The 17,920-nt window shown below is 66.4% G+C and overlaps 3 protein-coding genes across 5 annotated transcripts; 2 read left to right on the top strand and 1 right to left on the bottom strand.

Annotated features, from left to right (window-relative positions):
* Nucleotides 1-1,523: 1,523 nt before the first annotated feature.
* REEP6 (receptor accessory protein 6) lies at nt 1,524-5,865 on the bottom strand. 2 transcript variants are annotated; one of them, XM_086699688.1, is made up of 6 exons: nt 5,751-5,865; nt 2,658-2,751; nt 2,432-2,570; nt 2,083-2,251; nt 1,851-1,913; nt 1,524-1,690 (listed from the first exon to the last, which is right to left on the bottom strand). In XM_086699688.1, the coding sequence occupies exons 1-6, from the start codon at nt 5,863-5,865 to the stop codon at nt 1,653-1,655; spliced, it is 618 nt and encodes a 205-aa protein (XP_086555814.1). In that variant the 3' UTR covers nt 1,524-1,652. The 2 variants fall into 2 exon arrangements, with proteins under 2 accessions (XP_086555814.1, XP_086555815.1); XM_086699689.1 differs by lacking the exon at nt 1,851-1,913.
* An 846-nt stretch (nt 5,866-6,711) lies between these two features.
* PCSK4 (proprotein convertase subtilisin/kexin type 4) lies at nt 6,712-13,302 on the top strand. The gene is given in 17 exon segments (XM_086699683.1): nt 6,712-7,042; nt 7,290-7,394; nt 8,860-8,952; nt 9,027-9,155; nt 9,239-9,315; nt 9,416-9,504; nt 9,722-9,894; nt 9,979-10,191; nt 10,679-10,779; nt 10,874-10,977; nt 11,047-11,164; nt 11,375-11,593; nt 11,814-11,938; nt 12,218-12,340; nt 12,479-12,581; nt 12,583-12,742; nt 12,744-13,302. Coding segments are annotated over 17 exon segments (2,316 nt in total). The 5' UTR covers nt 6,712-6,847; the 3' UTR covers nt 12,933-13,302.
* Nucleotides 13,303-15,197: 1,895 nt separating this feature from the next.
* CA2H19orf25 (chromosome A2 C19orf25 homolog) lies at nt 15,198-17,803 on the top strand. 2 transcript variants are annotated; one of them, XM_086699690.1, is made up of 3 exons: nt 15,198-15,346; nt 15,602-15,733; nt 16,807-17,803. In XM_086699690.1, exons 2-3 carry the CDS (start codon nt 15,604-15,606, stop codon nt 17,031-17,033), a joined length of 357 nt encoding a protein of 118 aa, XP_086555816.1. In that variant the 5' UTR covers nt 15,198-15,346; nt 15,602-15,603; the 3' UTR covers nt 17,034-17,803. The 2 variants fall into 2 exon arrangements, with proteins under 2 accessions (XP_086555816.1, XP_086555817.1); XM_086699691.1 differs by having other exon boundaries at nt 15,238-15,354.
* The last annotated feature ends 117 nt before the right edge of the window (nt 17,804-17,920 follow it).

Here is a 17,920-nt window from a genome sequence, read left to right on the forward strand (position 1 = left end):
GAGACTCTGGAGGAGACACAGGTGACACCCCGCCTGCCTTGGGCCAGAACTCCAGGGTCCACTTCCTGCTCAGGGTCGTGTCTCCCAGCCGAGACCAGCTCCTTGCTCAGCGGCCCCCCCCACCCCCCCAGCTTCCGACTCGGGCTCTGCTTCCAGGAACCCCACCTCGAACGGGGGGTGTTCTATTGTTTTGAAGACGCCGTTGGATTGAGTTTGCCCTTTCTTAGACTCTTTGCGTCTCTATCCACACAACGGGCTGGGCACCTTCCTTCCTTCCTTGTGTGTCTGCCTGGTTTTACGATCAGGGTCATGTTGGTGTCAAAAAAGAAACCGACTAGGGGCGCTGGGGGGGCTCGGCCGGTTAAGCGTCCAGCTCTCGGTTTCAGCTCAGGTCATGATTTCAGGGATCGTGAGTTCAAGCCGCACGTCAGGCTCTGCGCTGGCAGCGGGGAGCCCGCTTGGGATTCTCTCTCAGAAGTAAACTTAAAAAAAAAAAAAAAAGAAAGAAACCAACTAAAGACAAAACGAGACAGGAGAGGAGCCACGGGCTGTGGGAGGCCCTGCGGGCGACACCCCGTCTTCCCCCAGTCTCCGGCCCCCCACCTCGGCTGGAGGCACCCTGTGGTCCCGGGCCAGGTGCTGCTGGCAGGGGGCGCGGGCTGGAGGGGAGGACCACTGCCCCCCGCCCACCCCCGGTGGGACGGGGGCAGGGAAAGCCTCAGGCGTGTCTGTGACCCTGGCCCCCAGAGCTCCCTTCTCCCCCCATCGCACACCCCCCCTTCCGTCCTTTCCCCAGGACCCCCCCCCCCCCCCCAAATAAAGGACTCAGATGCCAGTTCTCTCTCGAGCTCTCCTCTGTGATCCTTCTCAGCCCCGCGGCAAGACCTCAGGCAGGCGGGGGCGCCACTCCGGGCCTCAGTCTCCACGTCTGCGAAGCGGGGCACACGGCGTCGGCTCCGGATCGGGAGACGCCGGCCAGGGGCTCCCCCACCCCCGAGGACACAGCCACACGGGTCGTCGGATGAGCTTTATTGAGCCCCCCTAGCAGGCCAGATGCTTCAGCCGCCAGCAGTGCTGCAGGCAGCGAAGCCGGTGTCTGAGGTGGGGCCAGCTGCACGTGACCTCCGTGGTGGACTCGGACGTGTACTCGGCCGACGACCCGCACGGGGAGGGGGCCGGCAGCTGGGGCGCCGAGGTGCTGCTGGTGGGCGGTGGGCTGCCCTTGGAGGCCTGGGGGGCCGGCTCCCCCGGCCCGTCCGAGGCCTTCCCGGGGGGCTGTGCCACGGGGGGACCCTGGCTGGGGGAGGTGCTGGTGCGCTGCTTGGGGCCCGTGGGCTGGGGGGCCGGCTGGGGTTGGCCCGAGGAGGTGACAGATGACTGGGGGCGCGGCTGGCCGGAGGAGCTCACTCGTGCCCGGAGCCGAAGCCGGCTCTGGGACTTGGAGGGCAGCCGGGAGCCGCCGGCCGGGGGGTCCGGCGGGGACTGGCCCGAGGTGGTCTGGGAGGCGCTCCCGGGGAGCGGCTTGCTCGGGGAGGCGGGGCTGGCGGGGGGCTCCCCCGAGGCGTCGGTCGAGGAGTTCGTGGAGGGCTTGGGGTGTGATGTGCCCCCCTGCTCGCCAGGCGGCAGGTCTGCGTAGCGGCTGGACGAGGGTTTCACTTGTCCTTCTGGGGCTGGGTCACGCTTGCTTGGGCTGCAGAGAGATGGCCGTGGGGGGGTGAGGCAGGCCCGGCCCCGGGGCCGCAGGGAGTCAGTCGGGAGCAAGGCGGCCGGGGCCGGGGCCGTCTTCCCACCCTCCGTGGGGACAGCGCCTGCGCACGCGGGCCCTGCCGCCCAGGCCCGGGAGTACGTACGCTGGGCTCCAAGGGCAGCGGCGGGGGTGACGAGAGCCCGGCCGCGGGCCAGGGTCTGCATGACTGGTTCCCGAAAGCGTAGGAGAGAGAGGCTGACAGTGAGGGGGTGCAGCCACACGGAGGCCAGACAGGGGCCGGGCAGGAGGGAAAGTGGGCAGGGGCAGGCGGGTGGGGGGCACAGACGGACAGGGCCTGCAGCGGACCGACGCCCCCGCACCCTGTGAGCACACACCGTCCCGGGTTATTCCCACCGCCACGTCCAGGGCTCTCCCGCCGAGGTCTCTCACGACGCTGTCCACGGCCTCGTGGTGCTTTAGAAACAGCGGCCGTATCGCGCGATGATACAGCATGTGAGCCCCGTTCCAGGGCCCGGGAACCATGCAGAACAACAGGAAGGCGCACTGCGGGCACGGGGCGGGGGGGTCAAGACCCGTGCAGGGCGGGCCTCCCCCACCAGATGGACCGCCTCCATCAGACGCCCCTGGTGGGGGCGGGGGGCTAGTTCCGCAGAGAAGGGGCCGGGTCTCCCCCTCGCACCCCTGGCCTCCCGGGCACCTGCGTGCGTCCCGGGAGCCACCCACCTTGCCCGCGTAGTAGAAAGGGAACCAGGACAGGAGTAGGTCGCTGAAGAACTCGGCCAGCCCGAACAGTCCATACACCACCCAGTAGGTGAGCCACACAGTGTCGTCTTCTTTGCTTGGGCTCTCGATAGCTTTGATTCTGGGGGCGGGGAGGCGCGCAGAGTCAGGGGCTGTCCAGAGCCCCCGACACCCCCTCCCAACACCCGGACAGCCAGCGGGCACTCACGAAGCATATGCTGGGTACACAAATCCGATTACATTGCACAGTAGAGACGCCCCGAAGCCGAACAGAAGATACAGGCTTAGCAGAGTGGCGGCTCCTGCGGGAGGAGAGGGTGTGGGCAGGGCGGCGCGCTCCGAGCCGACCCTGGCACCGGAGGCCTCCTCCTGGCCTGGCAGACCCAGGCTGCCACACTCGCTGCCCCTACGAGAGACCCCTCCGGGATAGGCCTGCTGCCCCCGCAGCGCCCTGGTGACACCTACTATGGCCCTGAGCCCCGTGTCTCCTCGTACGTACAACCAGTTATCAGTCGGTCCCCCCCACCCCCGAACTGTGAACTCCCCAAGGGCAGGTGGGGACCTTGGCCCTGATGGGTAGAGTAGTTGCCCAATAAACACGTGTTGAATGAGTAAGTGACCACCTGCAATCATAATTGCCTTACTCTGGGTCCCGAGGGGAGGGCCGGGCACAAAAGCCCAGCATTTGAACGCAAACAACGGGAGAAAAACCTAGAAGTAAGGCTGTTCATTCCTTCTTTAAGATGTGATTCCCGGAGGCGCCTGGGCGGCTCAGGTCAAGATCTCACAGCTCGTGAGTTCGAGCCCCGCATCGGGCTCTGTGCTGACAGCTCGGAGCCTGGAGCCTGCTTCGGATTCTGTGTGTCTGTCTTTCTCTACTCCTCCCCCGCTCAAGCTCTGTCTCTCTCCCTCTCAAAAATAAATGAACGTTAAAAAAAGAAGACTTGATTCCCAGTGAGCAGAGAAAGGCAACATTGGTAATCTTTATCTCAATACGGTTTTTCATCCTGGCCAGAACATCTTTCGTGGGGGCGCCCCGGGAGCTGCGGGGGCTGAACAGCATCCCCGGCCCCCACTCATCCGTGCCAGAAGCGCCCCAGCTGCGACAACCACAGATGTCCCCAGAAATTGTTCAGTACCCCGAGGGGGACAGCATAGCCTCAAGCGAGGGCTGTTGTCTTAGTGGGAGACAGCTGAACGTTTTCCACTCACTGCGTGACACCGAGCAAGTCTTTCTCTCTGCTTGGAGCCTCAGTTTCCCCATCTGCCAATGGGGTGGTAAGGACCCTGCCTCCTCGGGCGGCCTTGGGGATAGCTAATACCACTCAACAGAGAGAGCTCCTCTTTTCTACAGGTTTGCCGAGCACCTTCTGGGGGTACAAACACATTCCCAGTGACGGGGCCCGGAGCACACACTGCTGGGGGAGGTGGGGAGCCAGAAGTGTTAGCTGCTCTGCAAAGAGTCCTCGGAAACACTGCCTTCATTAAGTGCGCGGGTCTCTGTGCTTCCCTGCTGTGTCTCACTCACTGGCCAGAACAACAGGGCAGCTGGGAGGAGGGGGCACCAAGGTCACTCAGAGAGCCTCTGGGCTCCTGGGAGCATTTTACAGCCTCCGGCCTCCTCCCCAGGCGGTTATCTGTAGAGACAGAGGTCACTTGCGTACCAAAGGGCACCCCCTCCCTTCCCTCCACCTGGGTTAGTCTTTATCCCTCGGGTCTGGGGTCAGGACAGGGAAGGGGGCCTCCCCAGTTGGCCCCAGGAGGTCTGGTCACTGCCTCGTCTGGGTTTCCTTTGTTACCTGGGCTGGGGATTTGACCATCTGGGGCGGGTGGGGCCCAAGGGGGATGTCACCCCCAATTGCTAGTTGGGGGGAGCAGGTTTCCCAGGGCACCTCTCCCTCAATCCCTATTCCTGCAGCCTCAGCAACGGGGGGATGACCTTGGACATTTGAGGGGGGGCACCATCCCAGAGATCAGCAACAGACAGGGCTCAGGGAGGGGGGTGGGTAGGGAGGGGCGAATGCTCCAGACGGGGGTGGGGGGGGGGAAGGAGGTCAGAGGCAGCCTTCCACAAAGCCCCTGACTCTCTGGGCCTCAGTTTCCCCCCCTGTGCCCCTGTGCCTCCCAGCTTCCCCGATAGGCCCCTCCCCAGTGCTCTATGACTAAAGCCCTGCCCACGGGTATCAGGGATGTGGAAAGTCAGCAGAGAAGTCAGGGCCTGCTCCCAGGGACAGGTTCCTGGCTAGGCTGACATGGAGGCCTGGGGGAGTAAACTGTGGACCTTCCCTGCCTGGCACGGATTCCCCAGCTGGGGGAAATGGGAGGAAAGTGGACTGCTGGGATCTGCACACAGAAGGTGCTCAGTACATGTGTCCCTGTCCTCACCCAACACCCCCCCCACCACCACCACTTCTGGACAAAGTGTTCCTGGAATTCGCTCCAGGGGGCTTCCTGGAAGAGGTGGCATGGGGCCTGGGACATGGAAAAAGAGGGGAGGGAGCGTTTAAGGAGTACTTACTAGACAGTTTGGGAGAGTGGCAGGGGGCATCCAAGGCCACCGAGGAAGAGGAAGAGGAAGAGGAGGGGGACTGGAGGGGTAGCAGTCAGAAGGGCTGGCTCCCGGCTCTATGGCCCCCCAGCCAATATTTGCCCAACCCCACCACAGGGTCAAACAACCCAGCTCAACTAGCTAGGCACAGTGGGCCAAAGCTCAGGGTGGGAGAGGGACACGGCACGCCAAGGGGAGGTGACTGGTAGAAAAACAATGGGGGGAGGGGAATGGGAGGGACCCTTCTCCTCCTGGCCGGGAGCAGGGGGGGTGGGGGGGATGCAAAAATCTCTACACTTGCTTCCAGGCTGATGTTCCTGTGGGACGGGGGTGTGGCAAGACTCCCAGGGCACTGGCTGTCTACCCGCCGCTCTCCCCTCCCCCAGGGTGGCCCGAGCAACTGGAAGAACCGGACTTTGGCCTGGAATTCACCCAGGGCCACGACGGAGGGGGCAGCGAACGGTCTCCAGACCTGAGGACTGGAGTGGAGGTACTACTGGGCCCGAGAGAGGGAGTGACACTAGCCAGAGGTCGCAGGGCGGGGGCAGAGGAGGGGCTGCGGGCAGACGCAAAGTCCTGGTCCATGACCCCTCAGGATCTGTCTCACCAGGGGGGTGCTCCCCACCGTCCGAGCCCGGACCCTGCAGAAGACGCCGGCCGGAAGGGGCCAGGCCCGGGACCCCGTTGCCCCAGGGCCTCAGTGTGCCCATCGGCGAAATGGGACAGGAGCCCAGAGCGCCCCGGACTGCTCACCCGTGGCTAAGTACCGCTTGTCGACACCTGTCTTGGCTTCGAGCGCCCTTAGCGCTTCGGTGGCCAAGTTCCTTTGTTCCAGAAAGTGCTCGAAGCGCTGGCGCAGGCCGTCCATGACACCGGCGAGCCGGGGCCTGGCAGCCCGAGCTCGACCGCGGCCCCGCACACCTGCCCCGCAGCGCGCGTGCCGCTTTACCCAGGTGCGAGAAGCCCCGCTCCGCCCCCGAGCTGGTCTCCGCCCCTGCGCTGGTCTCCGCCCCCTGCCCCCCACTCCGGCCAATGGGAGGGCAGGGCGGACAAAGGAGGTGGGGCCTGCCCCTTCTCCCCCGCCGCATTGCCCTCTGGCGGGCCGCGGCCGCCCCAGCTGCGACGCCGGGGGCAGAGGGCGGGGCGCGGAGGCCGAGGGTGCCGATTGGCGGAGCGGAAGCGGGACGTAGCTGATTGGAGGGGTGGGGTCATGGCCGGGGATTATTGGCTGAGCCGTTGCGGGGGTGGAGCTGGGGAGGAGGAGAGAAGCGTGCCGAGGGGCGGAGCTGACGGGAGGAACTGGAGAAAGACCAGAGCTGATTGGCGAGAACAGAGGAGGGGCGGGGTTGACCATAAAGGAGCGGGGGACAGACTCTCGGAGGAGGGGGGGATGGGACGGAGCTAAGCTGGGGAGGCGGGACTTACTCAGAAGAACAATTCCGGTTGGGCCGGGTAGGAGGCAGGATTAATTCTAGAGGGAGGGGTGGGCAGGCAAGGGGGCGGGGATAAAGGGGCGGGCCAGGGGGAGCAACCTTGAACACTCTCCTCTAGGTCGGTCGGAAGTTTTGGTCACTGTACAAATGAGGGAGACTGAGGCTCCAGAGGGTTTGGATCTGTGGAAGACCAGGGCGGGGGTGTTCCCCGCCCCCCCGCCCCGTCTTCGGCCGGATCTTTGCGCTCCTTGAGGTGGGTGGGTGGGGGGGGGGAGACAGCCGCAAGGACCCCTGGGAGTTGACGCCTTTCAGGGGTTGCTATGGCCCCGGGGGCGGGGCGGGCGCTTGGGCCCACTCGGCGGTTTGGCCGGGGGGAGGGGTTTCGGAGGCCCCGCCCCGGCCCCGCCCCCCGCCGCCATGCGGCCCGCCTGGACTGCGCTCTGGCTGCGCCTTGCCTTGGCTCTGGGCCTGCCCCTCGTTGGCCCCCTGCCTGTGGGGTGGTCCTCGGCCCGGGTCCCCATCTATGTCAGCAGCTGGGCCGTGCGGGTGTCCCAGGGTTACCGGGAGGCCGAGCGCCTGGCGCGCAAATTCGGCTTCGTCTACCTGGGGCAGGTGGGTGGCACCCGAAGGGACAGGAAGGGCAGGGGCTGGACACCCCTCCGGCAGACGGGAGGGGTACCCAAGATATCAAGGACCCCCGGCTCACCCAGGCCTCGACCAGCTTCAGACTCTGGGACCCCCAGAGGGCACCTGAAGCACCCAGCGGCGCACCTGGTTGGGGGAGGATGTTGGCCACCGTCCTGGGGACTCCGTCTCGGAGGCAGGTGCCATCGTTGTGGATGCCCCCTCGCGTTCCCAGATCTTTCCTGACGGGCAGTACTTCCACCTGAGGCACCGGGGCGTGGTCCAGCAGTCCCTGAGCCCACACTGGGGCCATCTCCTGCGCCTGAAAAAAGACCCCAAGGTGAGCCTGCGCAGCCACTTGTTATCCAAGCCACCTGCCCTCTCTGAGTCTCGGTTTCCACTTGGTCCCCCAGTCTGTACGATAGGGACCATCCGTGGACAGCAACAGGGCACGTGTGCGTGCTGAGCTCACCTCGGGGCCTTGGCACACTGTCAGCATTTCTTTTTGGCCCCCCCTCCCCGCCCCCATCTTCTCTCTCCCCCTAAAGGTCAGGGTTCCCACATACTCTGTAAAGACAGCAGATAACATTCTAGTTCACGGGATGGAGAGAAGGGAATTGGTCCTTTTTATGACCGGGAGTAGGAATCCTGCCTGAAGTCAGCCAGTGAGGCTGTGAGATGCTCAGAGAGGTGCCAGATTGGGAAAAGGCTTTCGATGCCAAGCTGGGGACTTGAGGCTGACTTTGTAAACCCTCAGGAGCCAAGATGGGGTTTGGGCTGGGGGGCTGATCAGCATGGAGGCGAGAGGCTTGATCACTTGAAACCCACTGGGAGCACTGGGAATGGGGAGAAGTTGCCAGTTCAAGGTGTGGTTTGCACGAGAGAGGCCAGGGCTTGCCAATGGATTAGACGTGTGGGACAGAGAGAAATTGGGGCCAGCTCCCGCGTCTGGAGCTGGGCACATGGGGAGACAATTGCACCATCACTGGGAAGAGGGTGAGGGCACAGGAGCTGGTTCAGGGCGGGGCGGGGGGGGGGGGAGATCAACAAGGAAGAAAGGACAAAAAGGTCTGAGGAAGACCAACCTGGGGCAGGCAGAATGGCTGTGTGCAAAGGCCCTGGGGTGAGGCACCACTGTGACTGCAGCAGAGGGAGGCTGGTGGGGGCCAGATAGGCGGGGCTTTGTGGGCCCTGGAGAGGGGGGCAGCATGGGAGGGGCTCTGCAGAGAGTGATGCTACTGTGTTGTAGGGAGGCAGGGGGGCAGGTGGGGAACCAGGGCGGAGGCAGGTATGGCCATCCAGGGATGTCTTACGAGGGGTGGCCGCTACAGCAGGGAGATGGGCAGATCTTGGGCAGAAGGATCTAGAACAGGGACTGGGGAAGGGATAGGGCTGGGCCTCAAGAGCAGTGGGCCCTGGGGACTGGTGCTAGGGCCTTGGTCCCCTCTGAAGGCAGAGCCCCAGGCACACGGGGACCCCAAAGAGCAGCCTCAGCAAGCATGAGGTCCCGGGCCCCGTCCCACACCATGACGGACCCAGGACAAGCAGCGGGAGACCCAGACACAGCCCCGCTCCAGCCGCGGCCCACACAGAGTCGTCCCCTGGTGGGCCTGGGGAGGAGACCGACGCAGACCCTGGAGGCAGACTCGGGCCCCACGGCCCAGAATTGGTGGGAAAGGCTTGGTGGAGCCGGTCAAGGCCCCGCCAGGTGCGCGGGTGTGAGAGCCGCACCGGCGGGTGGAGGGGTGGAGGGCGGGCTGGCTCTGGGGGCCCGGCGCCCTCCTGCAGCATGCGTCTGTCTGCAGGTGCAGTGGTTCGAGCAGCAGACGCTGCGGCGGCGTGTCAAGCGCTCGGTGGTGGTGCCCACGGACCCCTGGTTCTCCAAGCAGTGGTACATGGTGAGTGGGCCGGGCCGGGCGGTGGGGCCGGGCGGGGCCAGAGCCCCGCTGACCCCGGCCCCTGCCTTGCACAGAACAACAAGGTGCGGCCGGACCTGAACGTCCTGCAGGTCTGGAGCCAGGGGCTGTCGGGCCGGGGCATTGTGATCTCTGTCCTGGACGATGGCATCGAGAAGGACCACCCGGACCTCTGGGCCAACTACGTGAGACCGTGGGGACTGGGGTGGGGGCTGCGCCAGGTCCCGCGGCCTGCCCCCGTCCCTCACGCCCCCCGCTCGGCCCCCAGGACCCCCTGGCCAGCTACGACTTCAATGACTACGACCCAGACCCCCAGCCGCGATACACGCCCGGCGACGAGAACCGGTGAGCGGCGGCATCCTGCGGGGTGTGTGAGGGCGGCGCCAGTGCCTTGTGGGGAGCCGGGGGGGGCTGGGACTGGCCCCCCTCTCTGCCTTGGCACCAGGCACGGGACCCGCTGTGCCGGGGAAGTGGCCGCAATCGCAAACAACGGGTTCTGTGGAGCGGGTGTCGCCTACAATGCCCGGATCGGAGGTATCGGGGCCCGGCTCCCGCACCCCGGGGACGGAGGGCGGCCTGGACGGCACAGGGCGCCCAGGGATTGCGGGCAGAGTTAGGCGGCTCTGGGGGATGCAGGGCCCAAGCTCAGGTAGGGGGAGAGCTGAGCCCCGCGCAGACGCCCCCGCTCCAGAGGGGGCCTGGGGGGGGCGCGGCGGGGCTGACCGCCGAGGCCGGACGCCCCCCCCTGCAGGCGTGCGCATGCTGGACGGCACCATCACGGACGTCATCGAGGCCCAGTCGCTGAGCCTGCAGCCGCAGCACATCCACATCTACAGCGCCAGCTGGGGCCCCGAGGACGACGGCCGCACGGTGGACGGCCCGGGCGTCCTCACCCGCGAGGCCTTCAGGCGAGGCGTGACCAAGGTGAGCCCACCCCGGGGGCCTCGGAGGGCCTGGGCCGGCCCTGGAGGCCGAAGCGCCCATCCGCTCCCTCGTGCCCGCGTGCAGGGCCGCGGTGGGCTGGGCACTCTCTTCGTCTGGGCGTCGGGCAACGGCGGCCTGCACTACGACAATTGCAACTGCGACGGCTACACCAACAGCGTGTACACGCTCTCCGTGGGCAGCACCACCCGCGAGGGCCGCACGCCCTGGTACAGCGAGGCCTGCGCCTCCACGCTCACCACCACCTACAGCAGCGGCGTGGCCACCGACCCGCAGATCGTGAGTGCCGGGGAGGGGGGGGACCCGGGGGCAGGGGGAGGCCCCCCTCCGCGCCTGCTTCCCCCTCCCCTCCCCTCCTCCCCTCCCTTCCTTCCCCCTGTCTCCTTTCCCTTCCCATCTGTCCTTGTCCCACCTTCCCCCCACGACCCTGTGGTCTTCCCCCTTGGCGCCTCCCCTCCCCCACCCCTCCCTGCCCGTCCCCTCCCCCCACCTTCCGTCCCACCCCCCACTTTCCCCCCTCCCAGGGCTGCCCTGTGGCACCTGGAACACAGAGGGGTCCCAAGACCAGGCCCCAGTGTCCTCACCCCTTCGTCTACCCTCCTGTCTCTGGCGGGGCAGGCTCCCCAGCTGTGTGACCTGGGTGGCGCTCAGGGCCCCGTTCCTGGAGGTACCTCTGCGGCACCTTCTTGAACCCTTGATGCATTTTGCACAAAGGCCGGGTCTCCCTGTGCACCGGTCCCCCCCAAGCCCCCGTCTCTGCCCCTAGGTCACCACGGATCTACACCACCGGTGCACGGACAAACACACGGGCACCTCGGCGTCGGCCCCGCTGGCCGCGGGCATGATCGCCCTGGCTCTGGAGGCCAAGTAGGTGCTGGAGGGGACCCCGCTTACTGCGCTCACCTGCCCCCCGCCCCCCGCCTGGCCCGGCCCCAGCTCACCTACCCTCGCCTGCCCCCAGCCCGTTCTTGACATGGAGGGATATGCAGCACTTGGTGGTCCGTGCGTCCAGACCCGCGCAGCTCCAGGCTGAGGACTGGAGGACCAACGGCGTGGGGCGCCAAGGTGAGGCGGGGCGGGCGGAGGGGGGGACGCCACGCCCCCAGGGCGAGTGACCACCGCCCGTCCACGCAGTGAGCCACCACTATGGCTATGGGCTGCTGGATGCCAGGCTGCTGGTGGACATGGCTCGAACGTGGCTGCCCACACAGCGCCAGCAGAAGTGCGTCATTGAGATCGTACACACCCCCACGTGAGCAGCCCTGCGCCGCCGCGCCTCCGCTGTGTCCGCCTGTCCTCTCCCCGCACCCGTCATCGCCGCGGGGGAAGGGGTGACAGACGCGTGGGGCCCAGCACCCGTTGCCTTGCTTTCCCCATCTATGAGATGAGAAAGAGGGTGGGCTCCACGACGTGAGCCCAGACCTCGGTGCCCCGCCCCCCCCCCCCCCCCCCCCCCCGGCAGGCCCGCAGAAGGGGCGCTCACAGCCCGCGTCGCCCCCAGCCCCATCTTGCCGCTGACGCAAGTGAGGAGGAATGTGTCGGCGTGCGCCGGCCAAGCCAACCACATCCGCTCGCTGGAGCACGTGCAGGTGCAGCTCTCGCTGTCCTACAGTCGCCGCGGGGACCTGGAGATCTCGCTCACGAGCCCCATGGGCACCCGCTCCACGCTCGTGGCCGTCAGGTGCAGGGGTGGGGTACCTGGCCCCGTGGCAGCCGCTCTGTCCTTCCCCGGGTGTGGGCAGTGTGCTGTGGGGTCGGGGGGGGTTCTGCTCAGGCCGGACACCTGACGCGCTCCCCTCTCGGGAGCCCTGCCAACAGCCGGGCTCGGCCCTGCAGACCCCACTGTCCTTGGGGCTTTGAAGCCCCCTCTCCACCCCCACCCACCCTCCCTCCTGCCCCAGACCCTTGGACGTCAGCGGCCAAGGCTACAACAACTGGATCTTTATGTCCACCCACTTCTGGGACGAGGACCCGTGGGGCCCGTGGACGCTGGGCCTGGAAAACAAGGGCTACTACTTCAACACGGGTGAGAGCGACACCCAGGCTGGGGCCTCGGGCCCTGGACCGGCCTGGGATCCCCCGCTGCAGAGGGGTCCGGGGTCTCCCTGGGACACTGAGCGGGTATCTTCGGAGAATAGTAGATGCCAGTTACCGGCGCCCGGTGGGCGTCCGGCCTGGGGGCCATGGGCGTCTGGGACTCCGGGGCGGGGCGGGCGGGGCGGCCGGGGAGAGGAGCCAGGAGGGCGGACCAGGTGCCGACAGCCTGTCCCCCTTTTCCCCGTGCCCCCCCGCGACCCCCGCCCAGGGACGCTGTACCGCTACACGCTGCTGCTCTACGGGACGGCCGAGGACATGACGGCGCGGCCCCCGGGCCCCCAGGTGACCAGCAGCGCGTGTGTGCAGCGGGACACAGAGGGGCCGTGCCAGGGTGAGTGCCTGGCGCGGCACGGCCTGCTCGCTGGGGGGCGGCAGCAGCGGGCAGTGTGCGTGTGCGGCCCGGGGCGGGAGGGCGTAAGGGGCGGCGGGCCCCGGCCTCACACCCCAACGTACGTGTGCCCCCGCGCAGAACGCCACGGCCCCGCCCACGTCCTGGGCCACCTCCACGTCTCCCACTGCCCGCCCAGGTACTTTGGCCACACCCAGCAGGCAGTGACCGCTGGGCCCGGCCGCTCCCGCCCTGTGCGTCTGCTCGAGCCGCCGCGCCTCCTGCTACACCTGCCTCGGCCGCTCCCCGCTCACCTGCACTGCCTGCCCCCCCCCCCCCCCCCCCCCGGCCTCCACGCTGGACGAGCGTCGCGGCTCCTGCTCAGGACCCATCCCTCCCAGCGGCCTCCCCGCAGCCCGCCGCAGTCGCCCACCCCGGCCGCCACCGCGGCCGAGCCCGGGCCATGGTACTGGTCCCGCTGGCTGTGGCCTTCGGGAGCCCCTCACTCCGCAGCGTCCCCGCTGTAGGCTGCCCACCGCTGTGTGCGGGGGCCCCCCCGCCACCACCCCAGGTCCAGCTGCTGGCCGGGACCTAGAGACACCTGACTAGGGGGCAGACGTGTGTCTGTGCTGCCATCCTGCTCCTTTGCTCCAGACTGGAACCTGGGGGGGGGGTGCAGGGACCCGCCCCCGGAGGCTCTGGCTAATCACTGAGGCCCTCAGGCCAGGGGCGGCCTGCTGGAATCCCAAACCCGAAATTGGCAGGTCCGGGTGAAAGACAGAGAGAGAAGTCTAGCTACACGGTTTGGGGTGGGGGCGGGGTGGGATGGGGCAGAGGCTGGGCTGTGACAGCCGTCCCCTCCCAGCCCCAGAAGTGGGGGGAGGGGCAAGGGGAACCAATGACAGCACCCAGAGTCTCTGGCACCATGTCAGACCTCGGAGTTTGCAAATAAAGGTTGAATAGGAGGTGCCAAGTCTGTGGTCTCCTTTGGGGCAGGGGCAGGCCCCCGTCCCCATGGCATGGTTGGGGGTTCCCCCGCACCCCGCTTGGAAACGGTCTTCTCCTGGAGGACCCTGTGGCCCACAGGGAAAAGAGGCAGCTGGGGCCCGGGGCCCCCAGTCTGGTGGGGGCAGGAGTGAAGTGGGGGGTTCCCAGGGCGGCACGCTGCATTCCTAACTCCTCCTAAGTTTCCCTCGTCCTGTTGGGGTGTTTCCCTTTGACGCTGATCATTAAGAGAAGCACGAGTCCCAAATGAGCATGCGTGCGGCTGTTCCCCGCCCGGCAGGTAGGTCTATGAAGTTATAGCAATCGTGCTGCTTCTCTACTCCCCGAGAGTCGTGGGGAGGCCGAGGGAATTATGGGCTGGAGGCATGTCACTTTCACTGGCCCCCAAGCTGGATTTTCCCGTTCTGGACGTTTCACACACGTGGACTCACACCCTGCGTGGCCTCTCGTGTCTAGTTCCCTCCCTGAGTTTTGTGTGTTCAGCCCTGCAGACGGCGGGTGTCCTCGCTCCTGCTCGCGGCCGAGTGGGCGGGCTGTGTGTTGATCCATTCATCCATCCATGCACAGTTGGGCTGTTTCTACATCCCGCGAATTGTGAATCCTGCTGCTGTGAGCATGTGTGCGGATCTGAGCACCTGCCAGGGCCGGGCCGTGCGTCCAGGGGTGCTTGGCCGCCTGCTTGCAGTTTTGGTGGCCTCATCTGTGCAACAGCACCAAGCCCAGCGCTTGCTTTACCCGACGTAAGATCGAGAGAGATAGTTTTCCCACTGGCACACAGCAAGCACCCAAAATGTGCCCGCGGGGGGCAGACACTTCGGGAAACCGGTTCTGTAAACCATTCATCATCAGAGTTACCGTATGACCCAGCAGTTCGGCTTCTAGGCATGTCCCCAAGAGAGACAAGAACATATATCTGCACAAAACCGTTACAGGGATATTCTCAGCAGGAGGAATCACGACAACCGAAGATGGAAACAACCGAGATGCCCATCAAGGGACGGACGGTCAATGTGCCCATCGCGCACGTGCATGTCACTCAGGTGTGTCCACGCACGCGCACGTCCACAGATAAACGTGTCCGCCGTGCACGCGCACGTCCCACGGCCGCCAACAGGAGCGAGGCGCCCACGCCCGCCGCCCCGCGCGGAAGGACCCTGAATGCACGACGCTGAGGGAGGGAACCAGACACGAGAGGCCATACGGGGTGTGAGTCCGAGTGTGTGTAAAGGTCCAGAACAGGCTCATCCACGGACACAAGGGGGGGCTCGTGAGGGCTGGGGGGGGGGGGAGTGATAACTAACGGGGATGTCTTTTGGGTGATGGAATGTTCTGGAATTAGACTATGGTGGTGGTTGTACATCTCTCTCAAAACCATTGAATTGCACACTTTAAACAGGTGGACTGTGTAGTGTGTAGATAACATCCAGTAAAGCTGTTAAAAGGCACAAAACCAGCCCTGGTCTCTGAGCCTGTCTTCCCGCCCTAGCTGTCAGGGGAGGAACCAGGCAGGGCAGAGGTGGGAGGTGTTAGGGACCAGAGGGGCAACTGTGATGGAATCTAGCAGGCTGAGCTCCGTCCGGCGTCTCTGGCCACCTCCCGGGGAATTGGCGCGGCCAGGCCAGCCCCCTCGAGAGGGCAGTTACCTTTGTTCCCACGACAGCCACGTGGGTTGGGCGCCCTGCCCACTTTGGGCAGAAAACCGGGACTTGGGTGCTTTGTTACGCAGCGAGGGGAGCCGGGACAGGACCCCCTGGCCACCCCATGCTCTTCCAGGCCTGGCGCGCCGGGGAGGTTGAGGTCACGTACTTCCCAGGTCCAGTCAAACCATTGAGGACCTTTAGAGGCGCGACGCCTTTAAGAGGGGGTGTGGCCTCCTGACTAGCGGCGGGCAGGTGCCGGAGGAGGCTCGAAGTACGCGTCACGTGCCTGCTGGGCGGGACCGTGCTGCGACCGGAAGCGGAAGTGGGTTGTCGGCGGTGCCGGCGGCTCGGCGCGCGCGCCAGGGTCAGGCGGTAGTGCTTTCGGGGCGTTAACGGGGAAACTGAGGCGGGGATGGAGTCGGAGGCGGAAACCCCTGGCCCCAAGTTGTCGGTCGTTGGGAGGGCCAGGGGCGAAGCGAGCCCAGCGGGGCGGGGCAGGGTGGGCTTCCCCGGGCACGGGGCTCCGATGGGTGTGTAGGAGTTCACTGGACGGAGGAAGGGCCCAGGGAAACGCCGAGAGGGAGACGCCCCCGTCAAGTGCCTCTTCTCTCGCCTCCAGGGATGGGTTCCAAGGCCAAGAAGCGGGTGGTACTGCCCACTCGCCCAGCGCCCCCCACGGTGGAGCAGATCCTGGAGGACGTGCGGGGTGCGCCCTCCGAGGACCCCGTTTTCACCGCCCTGGCCCTGGAAGGTAGGGGGGAGTCCGGGCACGAGCGGGGGCGGTGGGTCGACCCTGAGACCCCAGCGGCAAGGGGCGGGGAGAAGCGCTGTGCGGCCGAGGAGTTAGGAGCTTCGATTTCAGCGCCGTCCTTACCCTTTCTGAGCTTCCGCCGCACGTCTGTAAAGTGGGGCGCAGCTGCAGAGGGGCGTCTGGAACGGGGGTCCGCCGCCACATCCCGGTTGTCGCCTGTTCTGGTAAAAAAGCCAGGGAGCTAGAAATGCATTTTTTTTTTTAACGTTTATTTATTTTGGGGACAGAGAGAGACAGAGCATGAACGGGGGAGGGGCAGAGAGAGAGGGAGACACAGAATCGGAAACAGGCTCCAGGCTCCGAGCGGTCAGCCCAGAGCCCGACGCGGGGCTCGAACTCCCGGATCGCGAGATCGTGACCTGAGTTCTTTGCTCCGTGTGGCCATGCTTCAAGTGCTCGAGAACCACTCCTGGCTGGCGGCTGGTTCTGTACTGGACAGCTCACCTGCAGGGCTTTCCACCATCCAGAATGTTCTGGCAGGTGGGGCACAACTGGTGTTCATCCCCGTCCTGCAGCTGCTTCTCGGAAGGCTGCTTGAGCCCAGGGCCCCCAGCATCCTGACAGTGGGGAGACTGAGGCACGGGCTGCGTTGGGGCTCACTGAAGGGAGAGGGGCTCCCCCTGCTGGCGGGGCTCCTGTCCGAGACCGCCTGCGGGCACGTCGGGAGCATCTGACAAGTCTCTAGGGGACCTGAGCCCTGTGGGGTCTCTGCTGCTGGCCGGGCGTGAGCTGTTTTAGGAAGCGGGGCCGCTGGGAAACGCGTGTCCCAATCCTCCTCCTCCCAACCCCGGGTGCTGGGTCTCACGAGGTCTCGAGAACAGAGAAGAGGTTGCGGGACGAGAGTGGGGCGGGAGCCAGCCTGCCCTGTGGCTCCGTTGTGGGCCCCCGCCCTCTGCGGGCGGACGTGGAGGCCGATCCCCGGACAGGGGTGTCCCGCCCCTTCTGTGATCCGTGCCCCCAGCCGGATCCTCTCCCTGTCGCTCCCTGACCGGGGTGCTGTGTGCCGTCCCCAGACTCCCCAGGCCTCTCCGGGAGGGCGGAGGACGCGGAGGCCCAGCAGCAGCAGCTTTACCAGCAGAGCCGCGCCTACGTAGCCATGAATCAGCGTCTGCAGCGGGCGGGCGACGGGCTGAAGCAGAAGCGTGAGGACCTGTGGCGGGCTGGCGAGGGGCTGGAGCGGGAAGTCCGCCTGCTGAAGCAGGGGGCGCCCCCAGGGGCCGAGGCCGCCTCCTTGGGCTGACTGGCCCGCCAGCTCGCCTTAGCGCGCACCCCGGCAGGGTGCCCCGCGGCTCACCGGCACCTTTGGTCCCCCCCGAGACACCTGACCCGGCACACCTCAGACGCGGGCCCCTGGGTCGCATGGCCTGGGCTCGGCCCGGAGACCCCGGGGCCCACAGCCTGCGTGGGGGGTGACAGACACAGCTGCCTCGCCGGGCGCGGGCCCCTTTCGAGGAGCGGGTCTGGGGCAGTGTGGGTGCCGCTCGCCCCGGCCGTGGAGCCCAAACCGGGCTTCGTGCGGGGTCCCCGGCACCCGAGGGCCGGTCCGTCCAACCTCTCCTTGCCCCTGGCGACCCTGCTTCCCCGTGTCATCGCGAGGGAGATGATGGAACCCCGGCTGCATTCTGTCTCCGCCCATCTCTACGTGTACTGCGGAGGGGGGGGGGCCAAGATTCCGGCAGAGCACCCCGTTCCCTCCAGACAGTGGCCGGCTGCTGGAAGAGCACTTGCCCAGCAGGGCCCGGACCGGAGACAGGGCCTCTGGTGGTGCCCCTACTGAGCACCCTGATCCGAGGCCTGGGCGCTCCTGCGGGGCGGGTTACCCGTCGGGGTCGGGACCCACCTGGGACCCACCCCATCACGGGGGTGCCTGGCCTGGCTCCCAGGAGGGGACGAGCTGGCCAGTCTCCCACCCGAGCCCTCGCTGGCTGCCTTCATCCTGGAAGGCTTCGTCTACGGGCAGGTGTATGGAACAGGAGCGGATCTTGAAAAGGGCTTTTCGCTCAAAAAGAGCAACTTTCAGAAACCTGGAGCAGAGGTGGCTGGCTGCAAGAGGCGTCCCAGAAGCCAGGCTGCTCGTGGCTGCCCGTCCGGAGCTCCGTGGGAGCTCCGAAGCGCCATAGCAGGACC

This window comes from Puma concolor, chromosome A2, assembly GCF_028749965.1.
Source record: "Puma concolor isolate L17-30 chromosome A2, mPumCon1.1.hap2, whole genome shotgun sequence".
In the NCBI taxonomy this organism is placed as follows: Eukaryota; Metazoa; Chordata; class Mammalia; order Carnivora; family Felidae; genus Puma; species Puma concolor.

Excerpts from the sequence above, each read along its gene's own strand:
- REEP6 (XM_086699688.1), bottom strand. The coding sequence starts at position 5,865 with ATGGACGGCCTGCGCCAGCGCTTCGAGCACTTTCTGGAACAAAGGAAC. Across the intron at positions 2,752-5,750 it reads CAAGCGGTACTTAGCCACGG|GAGCCGCCACTCTGCTAAGC; the intron begins GTGAGCAGTCCG and ends CTCCTCCCGCAG. Across the intron at positions 1,691-1,850 it reads CGCTGCCCTTGGAGCCCAGC|CCCAAGCAAGCGTGACCCAG; the intron begins GTACGTACTCCC and ends ATCTCTCTGCAG.
- CA2H19orf25 (XM_086699690.1), top strand. The coding sequence starts at position 15,604 with ATGGGTTCCAAGGCCAAGAAGCGGGTGGTACTGCCCACTCGCCCAGCG. Across the intron at positions 15,734-16,806 it reads CACCGCCCTGGCCCTGGAAG|ACTCCCCAGGCCTCTCCGGG; the intron begins GTAGGGGGGAGT and ends TGCCGTCCCCAG.